This window comes from Stigmatopora argus, chromosome 1 (genome assembly GCF_051989625.1).
Source record: "Stigmatopora argus isolate UIUO_Sarg chromosome 1, RoL_Sarg_1.0, whole genome shotgun sequence".
Taxonomy (NCBI): domain Eukaryota; kingdom Metazoa; phylum Chordata; class Actinopteri; order Syngnathiformes; family Syngnathidae; genus Stigmatopora; species Stigmatopora argus.
Window position 1 is genome coordinate 15,763,000 of NC_135387.1, and position 24,842 is coordinate 15,787,841.

The 24,842-nt window shown below is 38.0% G+C and overlaps 1 protein-coding gene across 4 annotated transcripts in view; it reads left to right on the forward strand.

The window, feature by feature from the left end:
- Nucleotides 1–24,842, forward strand: part of LOC144075355 (copine-9-like) — a 65,765-nt gene that overhangs the window by 14,376 nt on the left and 26,547 nt on the right. For 3 of the 4 annotated variants that reach the window (XM_077602295.1, XM_077602318.1, XM_077602327.1), the window contains exons 3-6: nt 9,780–9,859; nt 10,840–10,880; nt 20,875–20,921; nt 24,093–24,196. In XM_077602295.1, coding sequence (XP_077458421.1) covers nt 9,783–9,859; nt 10,840–10,880; nt 20,875–20,921; nt 24,093–24,196 — 269 coding nt within the window. In that variant the 5' untranslated portion in view covers nt 9,780–9,782. Of the gene's footprint in view, nt 1–9,621; nt 9,860–10,839; nt 10,881–20,874; nt 20,922–24,092; nt 24,197–24,842 lie in introns of those variants that run through there. The other variant, XM_077602302.1, reaches the window with a different exon arrangement.

A 24,842-nucleotide genomic window follows, 5' to 3' on the forward strand; every position in this document is an offset into this window, starting at 1 on the left:
CCTTGAGATACGAGTACACATTGTATGTCAATTTTCCCGTATCTCAAATCAATTTTTCCATAGAAATGAACTAAATACTAATTCATTCATTCCCACCCTCTGAAAAACACCAAAAACAGGTTATTACAATGGAAAAACATATTTTTATTGGTTCCAATTCACCACTACCTCACAAAATAACAAATACCTATCTAGTGGTTTTGATCTTCAATACTGAAATGTGACATTACTCGGTACAGACAGACGGCGCGGACGAGAGAGAAAGAACAGGAGAGAGACTTGACGGACGCGTTTGTAACATAACATAAACTTTAAAATTAACTTAGCTTACTATACACACACTTAAAAATAAGTTTTAATCTTGCGTTACACAAATTTAAACGTTCTTGTGCAATAACCGAGGCAAAGATGTTAATGTATTCCCCCGCGGCTTTCGAGGCGGAACTTCCTGCTTCTCAAATCGTGTTCGTTTTGTCCAGTTAGTTTTTTATTTTTAAATTATCGAACCAGTCACGACTCCCTTTGAAGGGTTTTGCTGATGTCTTTTTCAAATGCTTGCTTTGCTTTCAAGTCCAAGACCACTGGCTTTTGCGCATATTATCAACTCGGTCACGCTATCTCCCGCTAACTGTTAATCTTTTATCCATATTAAAAGAAGGCTCTCCATCTCATTATGAATGTCACTGCGCAGCTTGGAAATTATGGTTAGACCTTTCGAAGGCTTGATATTCTTTATAATTTATACCATCCTTCTGCTTAAGGATGGTACAGATTGTCAAAGTACTCCTCTCGTATTGGCAAGCCAGCTCAGTCACGCATGGACCACGCTCATGTTTTTCGATTATTTCGTGCTTAATATTGATTGTCATCATACGCCTTTTCTCCGCACAAATCCTTCACTCAGAGTATGTCGGAGGCGGCGAAGAGATATGCTGGAAGCACGGCAGCAGACAAAAAGGCCATGTAGAAAGTGATTAACACTGCCCAGAAGATCGTCGGCTGCTCTCTGCCCTCACTGGAAGACATTGCCAGCCCTCGATACCTCAGTAGAGCCAGGAACATCATCGGGGACCCATACCACCCCGGTCAGAATCTGTTCCAGCTGCTGCCCTCTGGCAGGCGCTACAGGTCCCACAAAGTACGGACAAATAGGCTTAAGGACAGTTTTTTCCCACATCCATCAGGACTCTAAACTTGCGGTAACACGACACACAATCCTTTTGTGTAATAACTTTGGGGTGAGATATAATATGAATAGACGTTGGGCGGTGATCTGCCTCCTCCTGGCTGACTGAAGGTAAGTGAAAGACAGTGAGAGGTAAGTGATCCGCTCGGGGGGTGATGCGATGTATCCATCACGGCAGAATGCCAAATTACAAGTCAGAAATTATCACTTATTTGGGTCTTTTGCCGGGAAAACGCACCTTATGGAGAAGCACTACCAATTTCGTCATACGCAGTTTCTGGGTATGATGACAATTAGGCTTTTGTCGAGTCAATGATGATGACAAAGCCTATGTCAGATTATTATTATTATTATTATTATTCATTGCACTGGACCCATTGTTTTTCGCTTAATTCTGCACTGACTGACCCCAAAAGAACACGGAAAAAAGGCAAACCTCCGCCCAGTGCTCGTAGATATTTCTCCACGAGGGATATGCGGCAAGAAAGATGTTATCATAGGCAGCCTCTCGCGTCTCGGCCACCTGGCTGTCTCTTATGCTCGTATCTCAAAATTGTCTCGTATCTCAAGGCAAATATTTGGTCGGAATTTTCCTCATATCTCAAATTTCCCGTATGTTGGGGCACTCGTAAGTCAAGGTATTTCTGTAGTAATTTCTGTCATAGGTGAGATGAAATCCATCTCAAGCTGACTTCGGGCCAGATTCTGGACTCAGCCATTCGTACCAGATGGCCGTCCCAATAAACTGACTCAATCTGGTTGGGGTTTATTTGCGAGAGGGAGTTATGCTTAGGAGTGGGCTATATGCCCTTCCACGGGTTCTTAACATTGGCATATGGCTATTGGCTCCATCATGTTTTGCTCATGGGTGCCACTAGAGGCACACCAGTAAAAGCGCTCATGAATTTTGGTCTTCGATGAATATATTAATTTTGCCAATGGTGCACCGGTTAATTTAATGAGGGTGCCGTAGTTGTCTGTCCCACTGGCCAAACTTATTGGAAACGACCCAACATAGGCAGATTGCGGTATACTTTTTATTACCGATATGTCTCCATGCGACATGTGAGTGCATCACCTTTAAATTTAATTTTACGGGATGCAGTCATTGGTTGGAAATGTCTCACATCCAAATATGTTCAAACTAATGTCTTTAAACAAAGATAAAGCTTGCCCTTCAAAGAGGTCAATCGTTACTATTTTCTTTCTTTCTTTATTAGTATCATCTTGTTTTCTTTGAGGCCAGCCCTTGCAATAACTATTGAAGCCATTTTCCTCTTTCTATTAAAAGCCCTGTAATGCTCTTGAGATTGATACGTGTGTCTTCTTGTAAACAGCAAATTCATGCAAAACAAGGCCAGGACAACAAAGTGGATGAAGCCTTTTCTTTTGTTTTAAAAACATTTTGAGACAACATAAAGAACAGTGCTAGTCTTACCCATAAACGTTCCAAAAGATTTTCACCACGTATTTCTTCATGCATCATGATGTATCTTCGGGTTGTGTTGCAAACAGCACATCTGGATTGTGTCTAAATAAACATCCATGTCTGACCTCCACTCCCACAATGCTCAGGCTCTATTTTTGTCATCCTAAGGACTCCTGTCATGTCGACTGGGGTGGGGGTTTTGATCAGCTGTGTGTGTGCGTGCGTGTGTGCGTGTGTGCGTGTGTGCGTGCGTGTGTGCGTGCGTGTGTGTGTGCACGTATGCGTGTAGTTTGTACTTTGGTACGGCTGTAAGTGGTTTACTGTGTGCGCGTTTTTTGTGCACAAGTGTAGCGTGTTAATGGGTGCGCAAAAACTAGCAGAGCGAAAGGTGCAATGTATTTGCTGAAGTGAGGACATGTCATAGGAGAGAAAATAGACTGTTCATGCTGGGGATGCCTCTTGAGGACTCAGGTGTTTTCAGAGTGAAGAGAAGGGGTTATGAGTTGACTGTGTGTGTTGGGGGTGCGGGGTGAAAGGATGTGGCGACAGATCAGAGGACAGTATAATGCCAACCTCATAAATATAGACTCCGAACTGTTTGCCTCAATCTGTTTGAACCTTGGTCATTATATATTTTGTATTATAAATGTTGTGCTCCTTACTGGCTTACATTTTGTGCTATACTGCATCTTAAACCTAACTGTGCAACATACACAGTAAATAAAAATAAGTAATTAAAATAAGTAATTACAATTTCAGAAATGAACAGCAAAGAAAAAAAATCGGTTTGTAGCATCAAACATTTTATGAGTTGAACTCTTAAAAAAAAAACACACAAAAAAACCTCGACTCTAAAAACATTTACAATGCATTCATTCACTTTCTGTACCGCTTATCTTTACGAGGGTCTTTCAATCACTCCGAACGAGGGGAAAAAAACAACCGTTCTAGCAAACGGGACCGACACTAAGTGTTCTGTTGGCCACAGAGAGAACTTGCAAACTTTACACAGGAAGGCAGGAGCCCAGGTTGGAACCCTTGATCTCAAAACTGTGAGCTAATCACCTAAACACAATGCCGCCTAGTTTTCATAACGTGGTGACCAAAACTTTGCTGTTTTACCTGATTTTGTATTTGAGTAGTACATCTTGCATGTTGTTTTATTTTTAAATCTAATCTAGTCTACATCTATCAGTGGTGGACCGTCAGGGCCTGCAAGGCCTTCTCTGCTAGCCTAAAAAATATCTGAATCACAGACTGATGTTGATTATGTTTTGTCTATGAATACTTATTAAATAATTCCAAATTGTCTGTCAGCTTCCTTTCATTGCTTTTCCCCTGGTTGCGCTGCTTCCAGATGTGTGTTTTCATATTTAAGCATCTAACCAATCACATTTCAGCTATTATTTGTTGCCAGGGTCAGAAATCTGCCTAAGGCCTTCACAATCAGTTCTGCAGGCTCTGCTGCATAAAACAAGCGTCGATAAAACTGTTGCTTTAACCAATCAGATTTCGAGTTGGCGACACCACAATGCCTTCTCGCAGGCGTAGGGATACCTCATCGCTTTCACCAACTATGATTGGCTAGTGATGGCGAGAACTAGCCAGAGCTACCAAAATTGGCTAGTGATGGCGTGGACTAGCCAGAGCTATCAAACTGTATCTGGAGCGAGCTGCACAAGCAAATATATATTGTTGTGTTGATTTAATAGCGGTTTTGTCAACCCGCAATGGCTGAAGGAGGAGAAGAAATGGATTTGTTTGCAGATTTACTGTCAAAACCATTTTCAAGACAGACTTTTCAAGAAAAGCTGGACATCATTAAGAAAGGTTGGACAACTCCGAAGCAAGCAAGCCTGTCACAACCGGGAAGGAACATTTTCAGCACTAGACAGGCTCGACTTTCAGCATTAGCTTCGATGGCGATAGAAAAGGAGGAAAGGAAGGAGGATGGATTTTGGTGAGTAAAATATGGCTATATTCCTAAATAATATTTCAATTGTATGAGGTTATTATTGATGCTTTTTTATGTGTCGCAGCTGTAGCTGCAGTAGAGGTTTTATAGGCATAAAATAGTTTTTGAGGGTCGGATTGATTCAGACAGCTGAAGGCGTCGTTAGAAAATTCACGGACCACCACTGAGATCTATCTAATCCTTATCGAAGGCTCCTCTACTGACATAAGAAGGCGGACTCAGTCTTGGTTTCAAAGAGTACAATTTCAACAGGTACTTCTGTTTCCAAGATTGATTCAAATTTTCCATGTGTGAGTGTCTGCATGAATGGATGTTTGTCTGTGTGCTCTGTGATTGGGTGGCAGTCAGTTCACGGTGTACCCTGCCTCCTGTCCCTTGTAAACTAGGATAAGATCCTGCACCCCTGCAACCCTCGTGATGGTAAGCGCTTCAGAATATGAATGAATGAATAAACACAGGTACAACATGCACTTTGACCATCACTGAAATGTATTAGAACCACGAGATAATTATATTTTATTTGCATATACACTGTAGTAGTAGTTAAACACAGACATGTACTACTGTGACATTTGGACTGAGCTCAAACAAAAAATATGCAGAATACTCCTGTAGAACTTACACTAACCACTAGAGCGCAGCATTTAATAAAAACTCTAAAAGATGCTATAGTACTACTTAATGAAGCGATGCTGATTTCCATGGCGCATCATTGTGCTCATACAAGTAGAATATTTAATTTTAATCAATTCACTCATTATGAGGAAGGTGACTTTTATAACATTTGGGGCGGTACACTTTTATTGGATGGCCTGCCTCAGTGACTTGCAGTCCAAGTGTTCACTATGGTTTTGACTCAGGACTGCTTATTTGCAATATTTATGTGGTTGTACCAGCTGTGCAATTGCAAATGTGCTTCTACATTATAGAAGGTCAGGCATGTAAGAAGAGTAACATGTTTGCCAGGCAATCGCAGCGCACAAGAAGATGAACAACCATACACTCATACCTAGGGACAATTTAATGTGTTCAACCAGCCTAACATGCCTGCTTTTAGGGATGTGGGAGAAAGCCATAGTAATAATTTTCTTTTTTCCTCTCTTGTTTCTTGCATACATATACTTACATTTGCATACATATATCATACAAACATTTGTAAAAGGTTTAGGGGCTAGTATTAAATATTGTGGGAAAAAAATATGCTAATTCAAAGTAATATACATCTCTACTTACGTAAGCATGTGTACAGCTGTTTAAATGATTGTCAGGGTCAGATTTGACGGTCTATCCAAAAATCATACACGTCAGCCTACAGTAATAAGTATATGAGATCAAATGAATACTATTAATTTCAAGGGATTTGTTCAAGAAAGAAAAGAGACATAGTAACTTGATAGAAGTATATTTTCAACATGCAATGTAATTAGTTAAATAACTAAAATGGAATGTGGCCTTTGGTGTATTATCTGATTGCGTAATGTAAAAATGAAACCATGGTTATTCTCAATTGAAATATGTAGAAAATGATAATATCTTGAGCCAACAACTGTGATGCAAACATTTTTCTAGTGTCAAAAATGAATGAATAAATGAATGAACGAACATAGCAATGGATGTTCAAATAAATTAAAAGCATACAGTAAATCATATGCCAAATTTGAATACTTTCTTTCATAAGTCATGTCAATGGATTGAAGATCTTTCCTTTCAGCCGTGGCAGCAGCACGCAATCATTTCTGGTTGTTGCGTTGAGTCCTCCAAAATCGGCTGATGAGGAGTAACCATTTTGAGTGCATACGAGTCTGAAGCATCCTCTAGGATTAAAGGACTGGGAGAGACCTTCACACAATCTTGTGATGTAACTTGTCTTCAAATGCAACACTCTGGGTGTGCAGTGTCTGAATTGCAGCACAGCGTCTTTCACCAGGGAAGTGTCCACGGGATGTCCAGTTGCCCAAACCACCTCATCTAGCTCCTATCCCTGTGCACGAGCAGTGGCGCTATGCCATTTCTCTCCTAGAAGATCAAACTCATCACCTCTATTACTAAGAGATGGATCTGAAATATTTGTTGTTTGGGTCACAAACCACAGCTCATGACCATATGTTAGGGTCGAAACATAGAAAAACAGTGAAGAGCTTTGCCTTTTGGGTTGCCTCCTCCTTTACCACGGTGGACCGACACAGAGTTGGCATCACTGCATATTGCGCCGATCCACCAGTTGTTTTCCCATTCCACCCCCTCTCTCGTAAACAATACCCAGAGTGACCCTTTAATCCATTCAGTTAAATTCATCCCCAAACAGCTGAGTACATTCCACTTCCCCACGGCTGGCTGGTGACCACTTTAGGGTGTAGTCTGCCTTTCGCCCGAAGTCAGCTGGGATAGGCTCCAGCGCCCCCGCAACCCTTATGAGGATGCGGGGTATGGAAGATGAGTGAATGAATATTGGTAATTTTGTGGACACATGCAGCCAGCCATGTGTCAAATTGTGTTCCGTATACTAAGTTTAATGTGAGAAAGTAGTTTCAAAAACAACTTGATGTCAGTATATTATATCTTCTCTGCACAGATGAATGGGCACTAAACAGGATGTCTACTCTTTGGATAATTGGCTGGTCTCCCACGTGGACCTTTGCTATCCGCTCTCTCGCCTATCTATCTTAATTTTTCGCAATTATAAATGGCCGACTTGGACTCCTTGTATACAGTGAACAACGTCATTGAGAAGTTTATTCAGACTCCTAATGATTTGAAAATGTGTATGAGTTCTATTAACAACACTATTCATTCGTCATTTGTTATTTTTGCTTCAATACCCAGAATTTCAAATAGGTTCAATGACAATTGAGGTGACAAATAAGACAAGATGTCAGTTCCTTTATTATCCCAATGATCATCTCAATCAAGCAGTTTAAGTGCTTCTCTGAACACTGACACGTTCTGTCTTGCAATAACTCGTGGACAAGTAAATTAATGATGCACGTGAAAGTTCTGTATATGCTACAAAAGTGCAAGTAATCATGTTTTCAATTTATCATGATTATATTCAACTTTATTATTTGGTTTGTGTTTACGATATTTTTCGGCTATAATGTGTACCAGATTATAAGCGCACCATTAATGAGAAAGTTTATTTGTCATATTGTTTTAGTTTTGGGTTTGAAGAATGGTGAATATTATGTGCCTTGAGTAATTGACCGAAGGTGTCTAATTAAAATTATTATTATTCTCCAACAAAATAGGTTGAAGGGGGTTAAGCATAACTAGAATTCACACGAGGCACACTTGATTATAAAGCAGCAAGTCAGTTGTAAGGGAAAATGAAAGGTTTTCAGTGCACTTAGTAATTATCAAAAAAGAAATGGTATTTGTCTTCAACATTTAAAATTGTGAGGAGCGTGGGCTGATTCCTTATTGTGACTCAAAATTCTATTCTCTTACTAAAATAAACACCGTATGAACTTTTTTTTATCTTAATTAGTGTAGCGGCGGCGATTTTATAGATTTTGTACATTTCTTTCTCGTACAAAAACATTTGCCCATCGTCATACTGATTCATTATAATAACGATTAAGGTAGTGATATTGGTTACCACGTTCAAATTGATTTGAATTTAACGATATCAAATTATATAAATTTTTTGATCTGCTTATCTTCCCAAGAGTTGTGGGGGGTGCTGGAGCCCACCCCACCCAACTAAGGGCACCAAGCAGAGGACCCCTTGAATCGGGGGCCAGCCACCCGCTCACACTCACACTTAGGGGCAATTTAAAATGTTCAACCAGCTGACTAAGCATGCTTCTGGGGATGTGGGAGGAAACCGGAGGACCCGGAGAAACCCCACACAAGCCCGGGAAGAACATGGAAAATCTACACAGTGAGAATCCACCTGATATCATACCCTCGATCCCAGAACTGGGGCCAAGGTATCAACAGTTTGATAAAATAAAATAAAATAAAATAAAGGCTTTTCTTTTGCTGTGAACCCATTTGATTCCAAGCCGATTAAATATTGATTTGCGTTAATGCTGGTTTTGTTTGAGGTACAGTGAATGCTTCATGCGGGCACGTCTTTCAGTGTGATTATACACAAAAGGTGTATAAGTTAGAGTGATGGTACATGGCAACAGAAGAGCTCATTAAATTTGGAGGGAGATAGCTTGAACATTTTAAAATATCTCAGTTAATTTTTGTGGACTGTACATTAAATGTAAACACCTTTAATAAAAGTACAAGGTTTTGTCTTTTCCAAAGACCTAATTATGTATCATGTTTTGTGTGTGTGTTTTCCCATAGGGTTCAGTCATTGCAGTAGTTGTGTTTTCCGGTAGAATATGTTTCTTATGAAAAAAAGGGAGGGGGGCGCAGAACTCATTAATTATTTATTGCCCAACTGACTGGAAATATTTTAGGGTGATTCAAAAAATAGGGTGATAGGTGGAACCACAATGTTGATTCACTCATTCATTTTCTGAATTGCTTATCCTCACACTTGAGGCTTACCCCCACGATCCTTATGAGGATAAGCGGAATGGAAAAGAATAAATTAATAAACTTTTGATTGTCATTAAAGTAAAATTGTAAAAAGTATTTTCAAATTTATTTTTAAGCGCTTTGATTGAGAACACGTTTAAGGTTTATCACTAAAAGTATTGTCCTACAACAAAAAACATATAAGACATACACATTTCATCAAAAGTGTAGATTGAATTCTGTTTTCTTGAGAACGTATTGAAAACTAACGGGTCATTTAAATTTCCGTGTCCAAATTAGATCTATCTTTGTTTTTCTTGCTTTAAACACGCGCACACGGGATTGAATGATTTAATTGGATTGGGAAGAGATGCACTTCAGGGGCGCACCACGAATGAATATTGTACTATAAAGTTGATGTCGGGCATCTCTCATCCTCCTATCCCACTATCTCGAGTTTTCTCTCTATGCTTGCTCTCCTTTTCTCTCCTCTCTCGCCTCTCTCTCCTCTCTCTTTCCTCTCTCTCCTCTCTCTCTCCTCCCTCTCCCTCTCTCTCTCACCCCCGCGCATGCACCTCTCTCTGGCGTTCCATAGGATCTCAGGCGGGGAGGAAGAAGATTCTCCACAATGGACTTAACAGCAGCATGTTGAGATGGTGAGATTGATGTCTTTCTTGTCGGATGCCTAACGTCGCCTCTCCTCCATTGTCCAGATCATGGCAACCATCGGGGAATTCGATCCACTCAACACCAGAGTCCCCGCAACTAAAATAGAAGTTACCGTCTCGTGCCGGTAAGATGAAACTCTTTTGCAAATAGGTGCTTATATGTTGTTAACCGTAACAGAAGACATAAATGCAACATTTTTCACTATCTACTGAAGTTTATGTTTCGATATAGCTATCCATTTAGGCATCTATCCATCTACCCATCTAAACTAATCTAATCTAACCCCTGAATGAGTATATTTATTTTTATTCTCGCACCCTCAGAATCTGTGACCTTTTGATTTCCCTGCTCACTGGGAAATTGTTGATCTGAGCAGCAGGTGCCTGTATAGGAGCTATTAAGGAGATTCTATGGTCCACATTTATCCTGCATAAGGTCCAGCATTAATATTCACAGTCATTGTGGACACCCTAATGAATTCTTCCAGTTTTGTTTTTCAAGGTGCAATTTGGCACAAAACGTAGCACGCTGCAAGAAAACATCTTATTCATGAGAATTTCAAATATGTATGATGGATTTTCTCCGAGATTGGTTTTTGATGTCATCTTGGGTCGTGAATTTGCGGCTTACTGGTTGACCAAATAGAGCTGTAAAACCTGGTCAGGCTCGTTGAGGCCGTCAGCTTGCCATGTGCTAAATGTCTTTACACTCAATTCCTGAAAAATGAATAATGAATGGATGGTGCTCTTGTGTAGTCCCTCCTCTGATCAGCCCCACTTGAGATAATGACACATCTCAGTGGACACAAGCTTTGAACTTGCAGTCATACCTTGAATATTGCCTGAACAAAATTTGGATATATATTGTAACATCTACTGATTACGAAAATTAATTCCACTAAACAAAGCGAGCTAAAATTTTCTAACTGAACAAAAAAAAATTGAATTACTTCAACACCACAAATATTTCCAGAACCCGCATATTTATCTTTAATTTATCTTAAATTTAAATTATTTGTTCAAATGTACATTTGATAAAGGCATTAAAAGGAATGTAATATTGTCAGGGATTTTTTTTTAACCGTGTTGTTTGCTGTTTTTGTAGGAGTCTTCTGGATGTGGATACATTCTCTAAATCTGATCCTGGTATGTATGGTCTTTTTCACACCTCACAAAAATAAGAAAGGAATGTTGGAAAATGATACAAGTAGTTGTTTTTTGTTGTTGTTGTGTTTTGAAATTACACAATAAGAAAACTAACACAAATGTTGGTTGCTGGGGACAATTAAACCTTAAAGAAGAAATACAGGGTAATTATTGGGAGGGAGGGTCAGCAAACTGGAATAAGTGGAAGCCAACCGAAGTGACAAGTTAAAAAAATAGAAAAAGGGCATATGAATGTCATACTTGGATAATATTGTTAAGGGTAAAAAACCTTGGTGTGAAAGTGCATGTTCCCTGGATACTCTGAAAAGAGAAAAAAATAACCTGGCCCTACTTTTGGTAATTAAGATACCATGAACAACTTTCACAATTTAGACCACAGTATGAACATTAAGTAGTAAGCTCCTCTTAATATGTTACGAATCTTTTAATGCACCATTTGCCAATTTTATTTCAGAAGTGTGTACACATCTTAATTTTCATATAGTACTGAACTTTGAATAGTGTACAAAAATTATCAAGGCTCAATATTAATGGCAAAGTGACATGCAGTATTACTCCAAAGAAGTCCTTTGTGTGTGGACATGTATACACAAAAGCATGCAAAGGACAAGAATTGTAAGATACTTAGTATTATTGTCGCATCACTCAATCAGGTTCTTCTTTGTGAAAAAGGAACATCCAAGCCCAAATATAGCATTGAATATCTAAATAGAAAATGGCATTAATTAGAAAAAAAATTCAGACGTGATGTGCATTAATTTAGCATTCCAATCTCATGTCTTCTCTGAAACCCTGTTAATATCAAATTCACTGAATTGATTAAGTAATTGCAAGCAAAAGTATTAATATTCAGTGCACAAAAGGTCATCTTGGTGAGTCTTGTTTTAAGCCTTTTGGGTAGTTATTTTGGGTGACCTCATTAGCCCAGGAAACAATTTGCAAAAGCAATAAAGCAAGGCTCAGCAGATATATTTACATGATTTAATATTTCTCAAACTGTAATGTTTAAAAAAGTGGTACACATATTGCATTTAATCCAACAAAGTGGTTACAATCCTACTATTACAGCAACGTTAGAGGATCTCCTGGCTGGTCCACAGATATGATAGATCACTAAAGTAGGTTACCTCTGGTTGCCATAGTAATGATGCAATTTACTATTCTCCGTATTACAAGAATGTATGCCATCGAAAGTTGCATACAGTACATTTATAGTGTGTGCATGGGGATGCTATTATGTTGCTTATTTGTCTAAAAAGAGCAACAAAATCATTTTTAGCTGGATATTGAACTGATACCTGTACAGAAACACTGTAAAAGGCATAACATGGTGGGCTTAGGTTTACAAATCTATATTACAGTTTGTTGATTATCAATTAAACACTTGAATTATGACTCCCAAATCTTTTGAAGTCAACCCACCAGTGTCATGAATAATTATTGATTATTTGTCAACTTTTTCTTGCAAAAGTGCTCCATGTGTCAGATTTTGATGGCATCATCTCTAGCAATTTTCATGGTCTTGCTCCGACTCGCTGTCAAGCTCAAAAGTCAAATGAAAATCTTTCATATTTCATATCTCTAGCTAGTGGACTAAAGATTTCAGGTTTTGAGCTGAAGTTGCCTCTTTTGCAGCCAGTATATTTCAGTTTTCTGAAAGATTACTCATATTCCAATTTTGCTTGTTGTACATCATCGGTATGGAGATTTGGTGTTATCAGTATACGGTTATGAGATTGTTAAATGTCATCGAAATGACGCTGTATGCAGTGCAACAGTAGTATCATGTGTGCTCTGGGGTTTGTTTATCTTTTACCAAGCCACTGCAAATATTTCATGGGTGCCGAGGGATTTTTAATTTCAAAATTGCAGTGTGTTCACACCAGCCAAAACAAAAGCAGTTTCTCAGGTTTAGCAATCTACAGTGCTCTCAAACTTATGAAGACCTGAAGGAATTGTTGCCTTCACTTTTACCCACCCATCCCCATTTGCCTGGTTTAAACATAACCAAAAAAAGATAGTTATGTTTTGGAAGGAGAGCTATTTTATATAGTATAAAGACTTGGAGAGCAAAGTTAACAAAATGTACTTGCATGTTTAATTTGAACTTTAATAACCACACCGGACATAATATTTTAAAGTTAAAAACAAATCAGCGCAACTATTATTTAAAATGAAATGAGAGATTATTTGAAGTTAGAGTGACTTTAAATCTCATTATACTTGTATAATGACAATAAAAGCATTCAATTCAATACGGTATCAAAGCACAGTTCTGTTTAATCAGATCAGTCTCCAATCTAACTAAGTAAATGATCTTCAAACATCAAAGCGAAAACACCTTTGAACGCCCAGAATAGTCTTTTAGTCAGAAAGTGGTGGGCCGTGCATTGCATGCATGCACAATTTAATCATAGGGTGTAAAAACGCTGACGATTCCATGCGCCTTCTAGAAGGCCCTGGTGTCGCCAACTCTAATTCTGATTGGTTAAAGCAGCTGTGTGACCGACACTAAGTCAATGTGATGGGGCCCGCAAAGCTGAACATGAACATAGCGTCAGTCTATAATTCAGATATTTTTTAGGCCAGCGGAGAAGGCCTTTCAGGCCCTTCCAGCCCAGTACTGTAACTGTGTAGCCTTTTTTTCCAATTTAAATGATTAAGAAATCAGCTCTGCGATTGGCTGGCAACCAATTCAAGGTGTACCCCGCCTACTGGACATATTTGGCTGGGCTAGGAACCCCGTAACACGGTATAAGGGAATGGAAAATAAATGAAGAGATCAAGTTTTTCCTTTGCAGGTAAAACATAAGTAATCCCGCATTAAACAGCTTTATTATAGCCCCTGTCTAGACAAGTATTCGGTTCTAAATAAAGTGCACAAATTTCAAAGGGAGCTTTGCTGTCTGACTCTATTCCCTCATCGTTTGATGCTCAAGCAATAACATCACCGATTAGCCACTTGGTAATGGCAGACTGAATGGCCTCATAAACCAGTGAACAAAGTATTTATCGTTGCTTTGCTACAGTCAAATATATAGTAACAGTATATGGAATGTGGGTAGTACATATTCAGTGGATTAACCAATATGCATAGAGCCTTAGTTTTAAGTTGTTTTCACCAAACCTTTCTGCTCCATGGAAGAATACAATGAAGAAAGCTGATGTAATTCCATGTTTTGAAGAGCAAGTTAGAAACCAAACAGACTTTTTAAAATTTTGAAGAGGTAATGCAAAAAGTTGTCTTCAATTCCACAACAGCTTCTGTTAAAATCAGTTTATATTTTTCCAGGGTGGGATAGGAAGCCGACAAGGGATTGCCGATACTGAATTTTACATAACGCCACATGCTCGAAGATTTCCTCCCATTTAAATCTACTGTAAAAATCCTCATATTAAAGTACAAAAATATGGCTGAATATAGCAGAAAAAGAAGTCAGCATGAAACCTATTTCATTTTCCTCATCTTACCGACAGCATAATTGCGCTTTAAAAAAGAAAAAGTCATATCCAGCAGGTGAGCCATTGCAATCAAAGCTGGCCTGTATGAGAAAATGCAATAATAGTGGGCCTCAATAGGGGTGGGAGTTTTGTCGTATACTGGCGAACACTAATAAACTGAAGCACAGTAATATCAACTCCAAACTCACTTACTACACTATCCCGTGCTTTTTATTTATACTGGCAGTAGTGTCAGTACAGGCAACGTAAGATGTAACATAGTCTGGAAAAAAAATCACTGGACTGACAACTTGTGCTAATGGGAGAAAGCAATAACCTGATTGTGAGATGTTACATCAAAATATCATGATATGATGACAACGTCCACACAATTTTATTGTTCCTCTTTTTTCATAGTCAGCCACTATATTTGCATTGAAACCCACCCTCTGCATTGGCCTCATCTGCTGTTGATTTAACAAGAATTATGAATAAGAGTAAATGGCCTGGCACTAACATGACCGCAATTTAGGTGACAGGATAGACGTAATTAACAGAGCGGGCGCCATACAGGAGATGGAAGATTGATGTGATATAATGGTTTAATTAAATCACACACTTATAATCAGGGCTACAAGTAATCCCCATGGATCACTGATTGTGTGTAATGCTAAATATAGGGTTTGATTTTTCTGCTCATTTATATCATTCAGAACTAATCAGCATCAATTAGAAAATGGGTCAGTGAGATACGAAGTTTAAAACTAGGACTTCACCAGTTATAAATCCTGATAAAATGGAGCTCTGTAATGACCAAAGTACATTTTGAATACTGAACTTGCACCCAATGCACAATATATAGTATAAGGCAATGGCAGTTAATTGACATACTTTTAATTTGCAGAGCACGGTGGAATTATACTCTACAAGTTTTTTTTAAATTGTTTATTGGGAATTATTTAAGAAGCAATCAAGGGAATAACAAAAAAAAGATTTTCAATTGTTGTCTCAATCAACAAAGACCACCTCCAGTATTTTACTTTCTTGTTTTAAATCATGACAACTTCCTTGCAAGTCATTAAAAGATCTCTTCCGAGAATGTTAGTTGATAGCATGATACGAGTCTCGAGGCACATTTCTCCTCTGTCAAAAATCTGAAGTACTTTGAAAAGGTCTAGTATTCCAATTCCAAGAGCTCAATGATCCAAACCTCAACTCAATTATCAAACCTTCTGCTTGCATAATTGATCATCTGTCTCCACAATAATAATAATAATAATAATAATAATCGGACATAGGCCCTGTCGTCATTATCACAACACAAAAGCCTACTTGTCATCACAACAGTCTAAATTGCCAAATGCTACACAAAAGGTGTGCAAAGTATTTTCTAAAGTAAACTTTGATATTCCAGTATATTTACAAATCACAGCGAATGACGTGACACCATCTGAAAAGGGAAGCGATAATAACACACTCAACTGTACTTCACTATACCGCAAAAGGAGTGGAGGTGAAACACATGCACACACACATGGACACACACCAAAGAGAACATCAGAGCCAGCATTCAAAGGTTTTGACACTTTGATGGCACTCCATATGAAATGATGCTTTATGATACCTAGCAATCCAACCACAGAAATTCAGTCCCATTTTGATGCAGGATTGAATCACTATTTTGTCTCTCCCAAAGCATTCAGAGGCTAGCATTGTGAGGCAGATGGACTCGCGAGAATACATGCTGCAATTTCACAAAGCCATCTTGCCAAGCCGGATACTATTGTGATAGGAAGAAAATAGTGTAGGCCAGATGGTTTAGATGTCATGAAAGTGACAGTGAGCAGCAGTTTTCTCAGAATTGCAAAACATGACTCATGGCTTGTTCCATAGCTCCTTAACCAGCTGTTTTCAACACAGCACACTTGCTGCTTGTCAAGCTTGCAATCCGATAGACTCCTCTTCGCCACTTGTCTACTGAATGCATTGATTGTGAAACTGGTACATTTAGCTGACTGTTGATAGATGTTGTCCCCCAGGCTTTTGCACAAAACCGGGACACCGTATTACGTCCGTAAACATTGATCATCCTGGATAACTGCCAGGTTGGATAGGATTAGTAAGGAGAGAATAAGAGGGACCGTGAAGGTTTGGCATTGTGGAAACAAGCTTGGAAAGATCAGACTTCAATGGTTTGGGAATGTTCAGAGGAGACGTAGGGACTTTATCGGTAGAGGGATGTTGGGTGTGGAACTGCCAAGGAACAGGGCTAGAGGTAATAAGAAGATAGATACTACTATGAAAGTAGTGAGGGAAAACATGAAAGTGACTGAAGATGTGATGAACCTAAGGTGAAATGGAAAATGTTGATTCGCTGTGGTGACCCCTCGCTGGACATGCCGAAAGTGTAGCAGTAGACAATCAAGGTGAACAGAAGAGCATCTCTGAATGTACAATACATTGTATCTTGAGGCATAATGGCTGCAGCAGCAGATTGCAATAGGTGGGTGACCTTGCCTGTCAGCTAAGGAAAGAAAACTGAGGTTACAATTAGCATCGGCTCGCCAAAAACTGGACAAAAGAGTATTGGAAATATTGGTTCTGTAGCATTTGGATTGGAGGGCCAAGATTTTGTGTCAACACAAAATGGACGCATGCATCCGCCCTGCCGTGATAAATGGTTTTGGCTGGTAGTAGTGGTGTAATGGTCTCTTTTTTAGCACACTGCCTAAAGAAAGACTCTGAAGTGCTTATGTTTTCATCTACTAATTTACAGATGACTTAAGTGTTTGTCCTTGGAGATGTTGTACAGCGTAGCATTGTCATGGTGTAAATTAAATTACCGTTTGTGTTTGTCCGCCACCAAATTACTTGAGGAGTAACTGTGTGATCAATTTGCGTTCTTCCATCTGCAGTCAGGATCAGGAAACATACCAGAGTTGCCAATGAAGAGTGATTTTTCTTCCCCTAGGATGGTTTAGAACTTACGACACATCAATAAATGGAAGCACAGAAAGCTAGAGGAAGCAATCACCAATTTAATTTTAGAGCTGCTCTGTTAGATAAATTTACCTGTCTGGTTGTACGACATACACAAGATATTTTTCCTTGCTATTTCTGTTCCATCTGTGGCTTCATCGAAACGGACATAGTAACCTGTAGTTTGCGTTCAAAAGCTAATGCCAATTTATGCTTGATATGACACGTTTAAAACGGCTTATCACGTGTGGAAAACACAGGTGATAGCGGCATTTCAATCATATTGAACTTTTTTGTGTATGTAACAGTACACTATACAGTACTTCTAATATAATTTGGGTTCATTCAAAATAGATGCTATTGTTTTGTTGATCAACTATCATCATGTAAACAGGTTTATTCTATTGCAAGTGGCCTAAATTTCTAAATTTAAATGTATGAATTATACTAAATTAATATTTTTTGTGCTTTTGTATGCAAGGGTCCTTTGCCACATTGAATGCTCTTGCTGAGAATATCAAGGACTATTCACATTATGCATTCATTAAAGCACTACTATACATCTATTTAGGTCAATTATGCAGGCATACATGTAAGATTAATGCCACTAGGTCGGACTCAAGGCTACCTTGCTCTTTGCCAAGTATATTTATCTTGAAGAAGGACCTATATTAGTTGGACGAATTAACTAACCCATGATGTTGGGTGTCACTATCAAATATCCAAATGCATAATATATAAATTGTTAATAATTATTTAGTTTGTATCAAATCACAGTTTCACTCTCACATTTCCTTTTGTATTTATCGTATTAGCATGAGCAGCTTCAGGATTTTATTTAACATTAGAAGCTTTTGACTCGAGGCGTTTATTGTAATGAAGTAGAAAAAAAAATGCTAATTGCATGCATAATGAAAAAAGTGTCAGTTTCTGTCTTTAGATTTAAAAAATGATAGTTATCTTATGGAAAAAAGAGAATGTCATCTTGCTGCTGATTTATTTATCTCCATTTGAATTCCTCAAGAGACAGCTGACTCTTTGTAGTACATTATTATCTTTTGGCCTTGCTTTTATATGTAAAATAAATAATAAATCTGAAAAACATTATGAATAAGAAAAGCTGCAGTGAGTAGTATTGGTATTTAAATAAAACCAGTAATGTTCTTTGGATATTTGAAGCTATTTTCTATTCATGAAGGCGTCTTGTGATTTATGCTGTCAGTCTGTGTTTTAAAGATTTTTAATGAGAATCCTTGCTAGTAGAAAGTCACCAGCGTGGATCTGTAACACTGTCATATTCAGTCCCATCTCATGGAGGTTTTAACATATTCCAGGCATGCATGACCTCAAGTACTTTGTCGCTGCCCTTGAGGAGTCGCACAAGGCTATTTTTCGTTTCCCCAAGCTTGTGAAGTCTTCTCTGTTTGAACCACAGTAGATGGATTGTAGTTAAAAGTGAAGTAAAGCATTCTTTTTTTCCCGCGACAATGCAATGGAAGATATATTTTTCAAACCTGACGAAGATTGTCATTTCGGTTAAATAGGTAGTGCGCAACACTGATGAACATCCTTTGAAAGTAAGCCTTTTACCACTAAATCAGTGAACCTTAAAATAAATGTGAGAAATTTGATGAAGATCAGACCTGAATTTTCACTTTACGTTTCGATATATGTCACATTATACATCAAGCAAACCAAAAGTAACACATTCAGTGCTAACTAGTTAATTTCTAACCATAAACAACGTTGTTCTTTCAATAAAATTTCTGTATACAATTGTCATATTAATCTTAAGTATAATGTGTATGTGACATTTTATTTTAGAAGTACACCTTATTTCAAGCTTTTTTTACAATTCTGATTTGCACATACAATTACAGCTAATACTGGAGACTTCACTGAGTAATTAACAAAATCCAATATTTATATTCAATATATGAACTCACTGCTGCCAACTGCAGTATGAAAACTAAATTCAGGGAAAGTAATATGTTTGGATGCAAAAACCTTGTTATACGCATCCCTCTTTTCCATTCACTACTTTGCAAGGAGTTGCTATGGAGCAGACTGTGCATATAATAGCTGAAAGAAGAAATTCCCTGCCAAAGTAGCAATGTAGGCATAGTATTAGGAAAGGTGATTTCTCCTGACATCCCCTGCTGTTCCACTGCCCGCCTCTTGTACCACTTAATACATGAGACCTTAATGTGATTTGTGCTTGCGCCCAACATCAGCCTATTACTGAGTTGCCGGGATCCTGTCCTGTCCTGTACTCCATTGTCAAGAGTTGTATTTAGAAGTAGGCACTTGAATGCTGGCAATGAATAGCCTTCTGATTTGGCTCCTCTGAGGCAGACCAGATGGGCGCTTTCCTCTTTTAGTCACTTTCCATAAAAGAGGTAATCAGTCAGGTTCTTTGGTCGAGACTCCATTGGATTAGTCTGATGTCGCCGTGGTGCTTTGGTGCTATTACTCTGCAACCTTGGGGAGATACCAAGGTCCCTTGACTTTGATTGCAGACAAAACGCTTTTGCTTGCTTGGACATCATTACTTCACATGTTGGCGAGGAGACAGAATAAGGAGAACACTTTCGACTAGAATCTCCTGAGAATGTTTGTGGCTTGTAATGCCGTTTGTTTTTTTTGCCCACGGTCGTTCCATTATGATCGTTACATTAGTAAAACCCATTGAAAAGAAATATGGCTAACAAACTAACAATAGAAGGATTTTCTGCCATGCCAAAGATACATTACTCTAAAGGCTCCCTCCCTTCTGCTATTTCTCTGTTATCATCTTTCACTTAAGAGCTCATTAGGAGAGAAAATGTGGTTTTAATCGTGTGCTGGTCCAAAACAGTTTGAAGTACATTCAAGCTAATGAATTTTGGTGAAAGACGCAATGGCTGATTGTTCCCATCCAAACACAAAAAGCAACACCAATTATTAAAACATGCAATTAGTGCCTAAAGCAAGTGTTGTTTAGATGCTTAGGCAAGCATATTTTTTGTGTGTGCATGTGTTTGTTTTATCTCATTATGACAAAGTGATGAATTTGTGGGTTTCTAATTTGTCTGCTGCTGTTGCATTATTGCTTATTTATGCAGTTATGCTCAATGTAGCTCTGGGACTAAAGCTTGGTAATGTTCAGAAAACATTTTCTAACTCTAACACTGTGGATACAGCTCTTTTTTCACTTATTGAGATATAAATGAACAGTAACATATTTTTATGATAGCCAGTAGAGAGAATTAAAACAAGTTATGTGAAATTAAAATAAACAATAATTTGTTTAATGTTTTTTTCATTTTATTTGGGAAAATAATCATCTGACCACCTAGAAAAAAAACATGATTTTAATACGTTGCCGTGAAATACAAACATCTTCCTGCAATTTAGTCAGCATTTCTCAATGTTCACTCATTGGTTTTGCATTTGAGAGAGGTTAAACCCACAACAGGATCACACATACTGCTTATAGTCCTTGTTCTTTTTTCAATCAATGACCACTAGGATTGTGTCAAAGTTAATTCTTGTCCCACTCTTTTCTTTTCAGTGGTGGTTCTGTATTTGCAAGCTATAGGAACGAAAGAGTGGAGGGAGGTAAGAATACTATTTCTCTAAATTCCATACCAGGTTGTCCATCTCCTTGTGCCCTGTGATTGGCTGGCCATCAATTCAGCGTGTCCCCCCATGGTGCCCATAGTTGGCTGGGATAGGCTCCAGCACCCCCACAACTCTTGTGAGGATAAGGGGTACAACAGATGAATGAACGAATAAATTACATATGAGCATCCAATGTTGTTTCCCCCTTCTGTGACTTTGGAATGTGCCGAGACAGAAATTGAAAAATGCCAACCTCCCGAGTGAGCCGTCAAGTGTTAAAACAGGCTACTGTTACTGCTCAAATTCTAAAAAACTGAAGTTGGAGTTGCAGAAAAATATGTAAAAATATGATCATTATATGAGAACATTTAGTTGTGAGTGCTGACAAGAGGAAACAGAATGGAAATCAATCATTTGTCTCATTAAAAATGTACTTGATTAAACTACCTTGTATCTTGCGATATTGCTCATTGCCAATACGATTAATGGCATCTTTTACTCACTCTTAACATGCTTTGCCACAATTAGATTGTTACTGATATTTCAAGGAAGAATATGAGAAGCCATATTGGTGTGTAATTCAAAGTAATGTGTAATGTGACAGAAGCTAATAATGAGAACGCTTTTTATGTTCAGTGAAGAGTATTCCCAATTAAAATATCCTCTCAGAAATAACCTCTGATATTTGAAGGAGAAAGATCAACAAAATATTTTTTTCGCTTACCTACTGGAAGACAAAGCAAGTTTTCTATAATTGATAATTCAATTAATACAAACCTTACATACTCCTCTGAAGTAAGCAACACTGAGGCTAACACTTATTTTTTTGAAATACTCTGGGGGGGGAAAAAAAGATCACTCTGGGCCATTCACTCTGTGACATGCATCTCCAGGTCACAGTTGAATAACTGATTTTTTTGTCAATATTAATGTTACACCACAGACCAAAGGAAAATCAGACAACACATTAAAAATTCTGGTATATGCTATCTTTGGTCTAATTGAGACAACAACAGCTTAATTTTCTTATTGCGTATAGCACACACAAGGCATGCAGTTGTTAAACAAAATCTAATTCCTAGTGAGAATAAAACAATTACGTGTGTGTGTGTTTGTTTGTGTTTATTTTATTTATTTAGGAGCAAGGGCAAATTGAACCTATAACTCAAATATTGGATAAAACTCCAAGGTTTGCCAACCTACCTTGTTACCATAGAAACACATGCAGATATGTTAGCCCCAAAAGGTGATATATGTATGCAATGTATAATACTGTACTACATTCTATACTTTATATAATGTACGTCAATGAACATGTGAGAGCATACAATATAGATTCATCATCTTATTTGATGAAAAATCTAATTTGCCTTCCGTCTGAACAAGGTCAACATGTTTGTGTCGAATTCAGAGCTCATTATTCATCTTCTATTACACATTAAACCAATCAAAATTAATGAGACCCTCCAAGAAGAAGCCAAAAATGTCAACTTGTAACTGCCCATAAATCTTCGTTGACTGTTTTAAATTATACAATCTACAATGATCTACGATGATTACAGTATAGTATATGTCCTTTCTTTGATCAAAAAATATAACCACACCAACAAGTTGGGGCCAGTATACCCTCTACCACTTGTTGCAAACTTGGGAAGTATTTTTCCCCACTTCTGTTGCTTCAAATGAAGTTAACATAACTCTTAATCAGAATGTTTCACCGGTCAGACTTAACATGGTCAAAAAAATATTTTTCAAAGATCAGTGTTATGTGAGCTTTGATGTTTTATTTGCTAGCATCAGAAATCTGAAAGGATTTCGAGTAATAGAGTGACTGGAATGTTTTGCAATCTGTGGAGTAAAAAGATGGTCCTCATATAGTGTGCACACATTTGGGTTGGGTAGCCTATAACGATGGATAGATGGAAAGCAGGCCATTGCTGTTTGCTTTTAAAATAACATTTTCAGGTGAAAGACAAATTGGCAGTGAGAAAATATCTACAATATGGGTGATATTCTTCTCCTGAGCCTGGAAACTAGTGGTGATGGCTACATAACCCTATGAACGGAAAGCTCAATCTGTAGAGTTGATATGTGGGGACAGGATATCTGTAGTTGAGGTGATTTTTCTCCGTGCCACGATGACAGCTGACATCAGGCGAAGAGAAGGCCCTTTCAAACTTGACAAGTATAAAATGTATTGTCTGAAAGGTCACTGTGTCAGACTTTGATTAAAAGAAGAGCCGGTGAGCTTAGAAAACGTGCTCTGATTTTTCAGAGGCATTACAAAGATACCTTTGCCTACTATTTGCACAATGCTTGATTGAGGTTTGATGTTTTATTGTAATTTAAGTTTGTCTTGGCAACTCTTGGGAACGTGGGGAAACAAATTTCAATTTCTGTCTGATACTCTGGTACAGTGTTTTCTCCCAGCTAAGCAATTTGAAAATCAATAATAATTCTCTCTTACATGCGATCAAAAAAACATTACACAATTGTGATCAAGTACTCCCCCAAAAAGTAATGGTAGGTTACATTTGATATTTATATTGCAATGTTGTGGGAGCCTAATTTTAGTTGTGAAAAAAATCCTGTTAATTGTTTTGCCTACAAAAAGAATCTGAGCTGATTGAAATTTGAAACCAATTGAGATTTACGTTAGGGTCGATGTGGCAGGTAGATAGGTTTGACGGTGCAGGGCACTTCCATGCAAGACCTTGGTAATGAATAGGGTGAGGACATAGTTGATAGCATCGCCTATGTGTCCAGGGCACTAAAGACATGAATCGAGGTATTACAGCTACGGCGAGGCAATGTCGAAATCAATAGCTCATTACATGGTGCTTTCGGGCCAAACCACGGAGGCGAGGCTGGTAGTCCACTGGGGGAATTAGAGCTGGTGCGATTGTCAGTGAGACGAAAAGATAGCTTGGCCCAGAAAAGAGGTGGGAACAGCCTAGCCTTGTGCGGATAAAAGACTTTGATTCTTACTCTAAGTAGCTCTCACGAGGCAGAACAAATCCCAATAATTTCTTGAGACAATTTCAAAATTATATTTGCGTGTATTCAAAATGGTGACAAATGTTATTAATATGGGTCCCTAATCATCTGTGTTTTTCTTTGGGTTTTGACTACCTTTAATTACATGTATTGACTTTTCCTTTGTTGTAGTCTGGCCGGACAGAGGTGATTGATAACACCCGGAATCCTGATTTTGTCCGGAAGTTTGTGTTGGATTTCTTCTTTGAAGAAAAGCAAAATCTAAGGTTTGATGTGTAAGTAACTTGATGTTTTAGTCCCATAAATGAGCTAAATCCTAGTTGACTTTGTTGCATCTCAACTCCGTTTGGGGAAAACACATCTTTATTCAGTAGGGTAGCAATGAAGTGACAGCAAAATTCAATTTAATGAATCATTTAAAAAGCAAGCCATTTAGTGGCCTCACTGATCAAATTAGATTTGTCTAAATATTCACTTAACTTCACTAACCATTTTATTCTTAATCAAGAGCAGTCGAAGGCCACAAAAGATTCCACTTTAGTTTCATCAACAAGGCATGAAATGTGTAATAATTGTTTCAATCCTGTTAAAGTAAACACAATTGTGGATAAAAATACTTTGAATTGGGGCTTACCAGCAGTGTACACTGTTTTGTTCTTCAGCACAGTCTAAAAGTGTCTCACCTTTAAGGTCCATTCATTCATTTATTCATTTAATATCGAATTCTTAAAAAACACAAATCTGGTAAAGCAGATTTAGGTACGATGACACCATTTACGCATATGAAATTTCAGCGTTTGCATTAATCCATACTAATTTAAAAAGTTCAATTTTAAAAATGCTTAACTTGACTTATGTTACATTTAACTATGGTTCTTTTAAGTACCCTCTCCAAAAGTTACCTAAATTGCAAAAAATGGT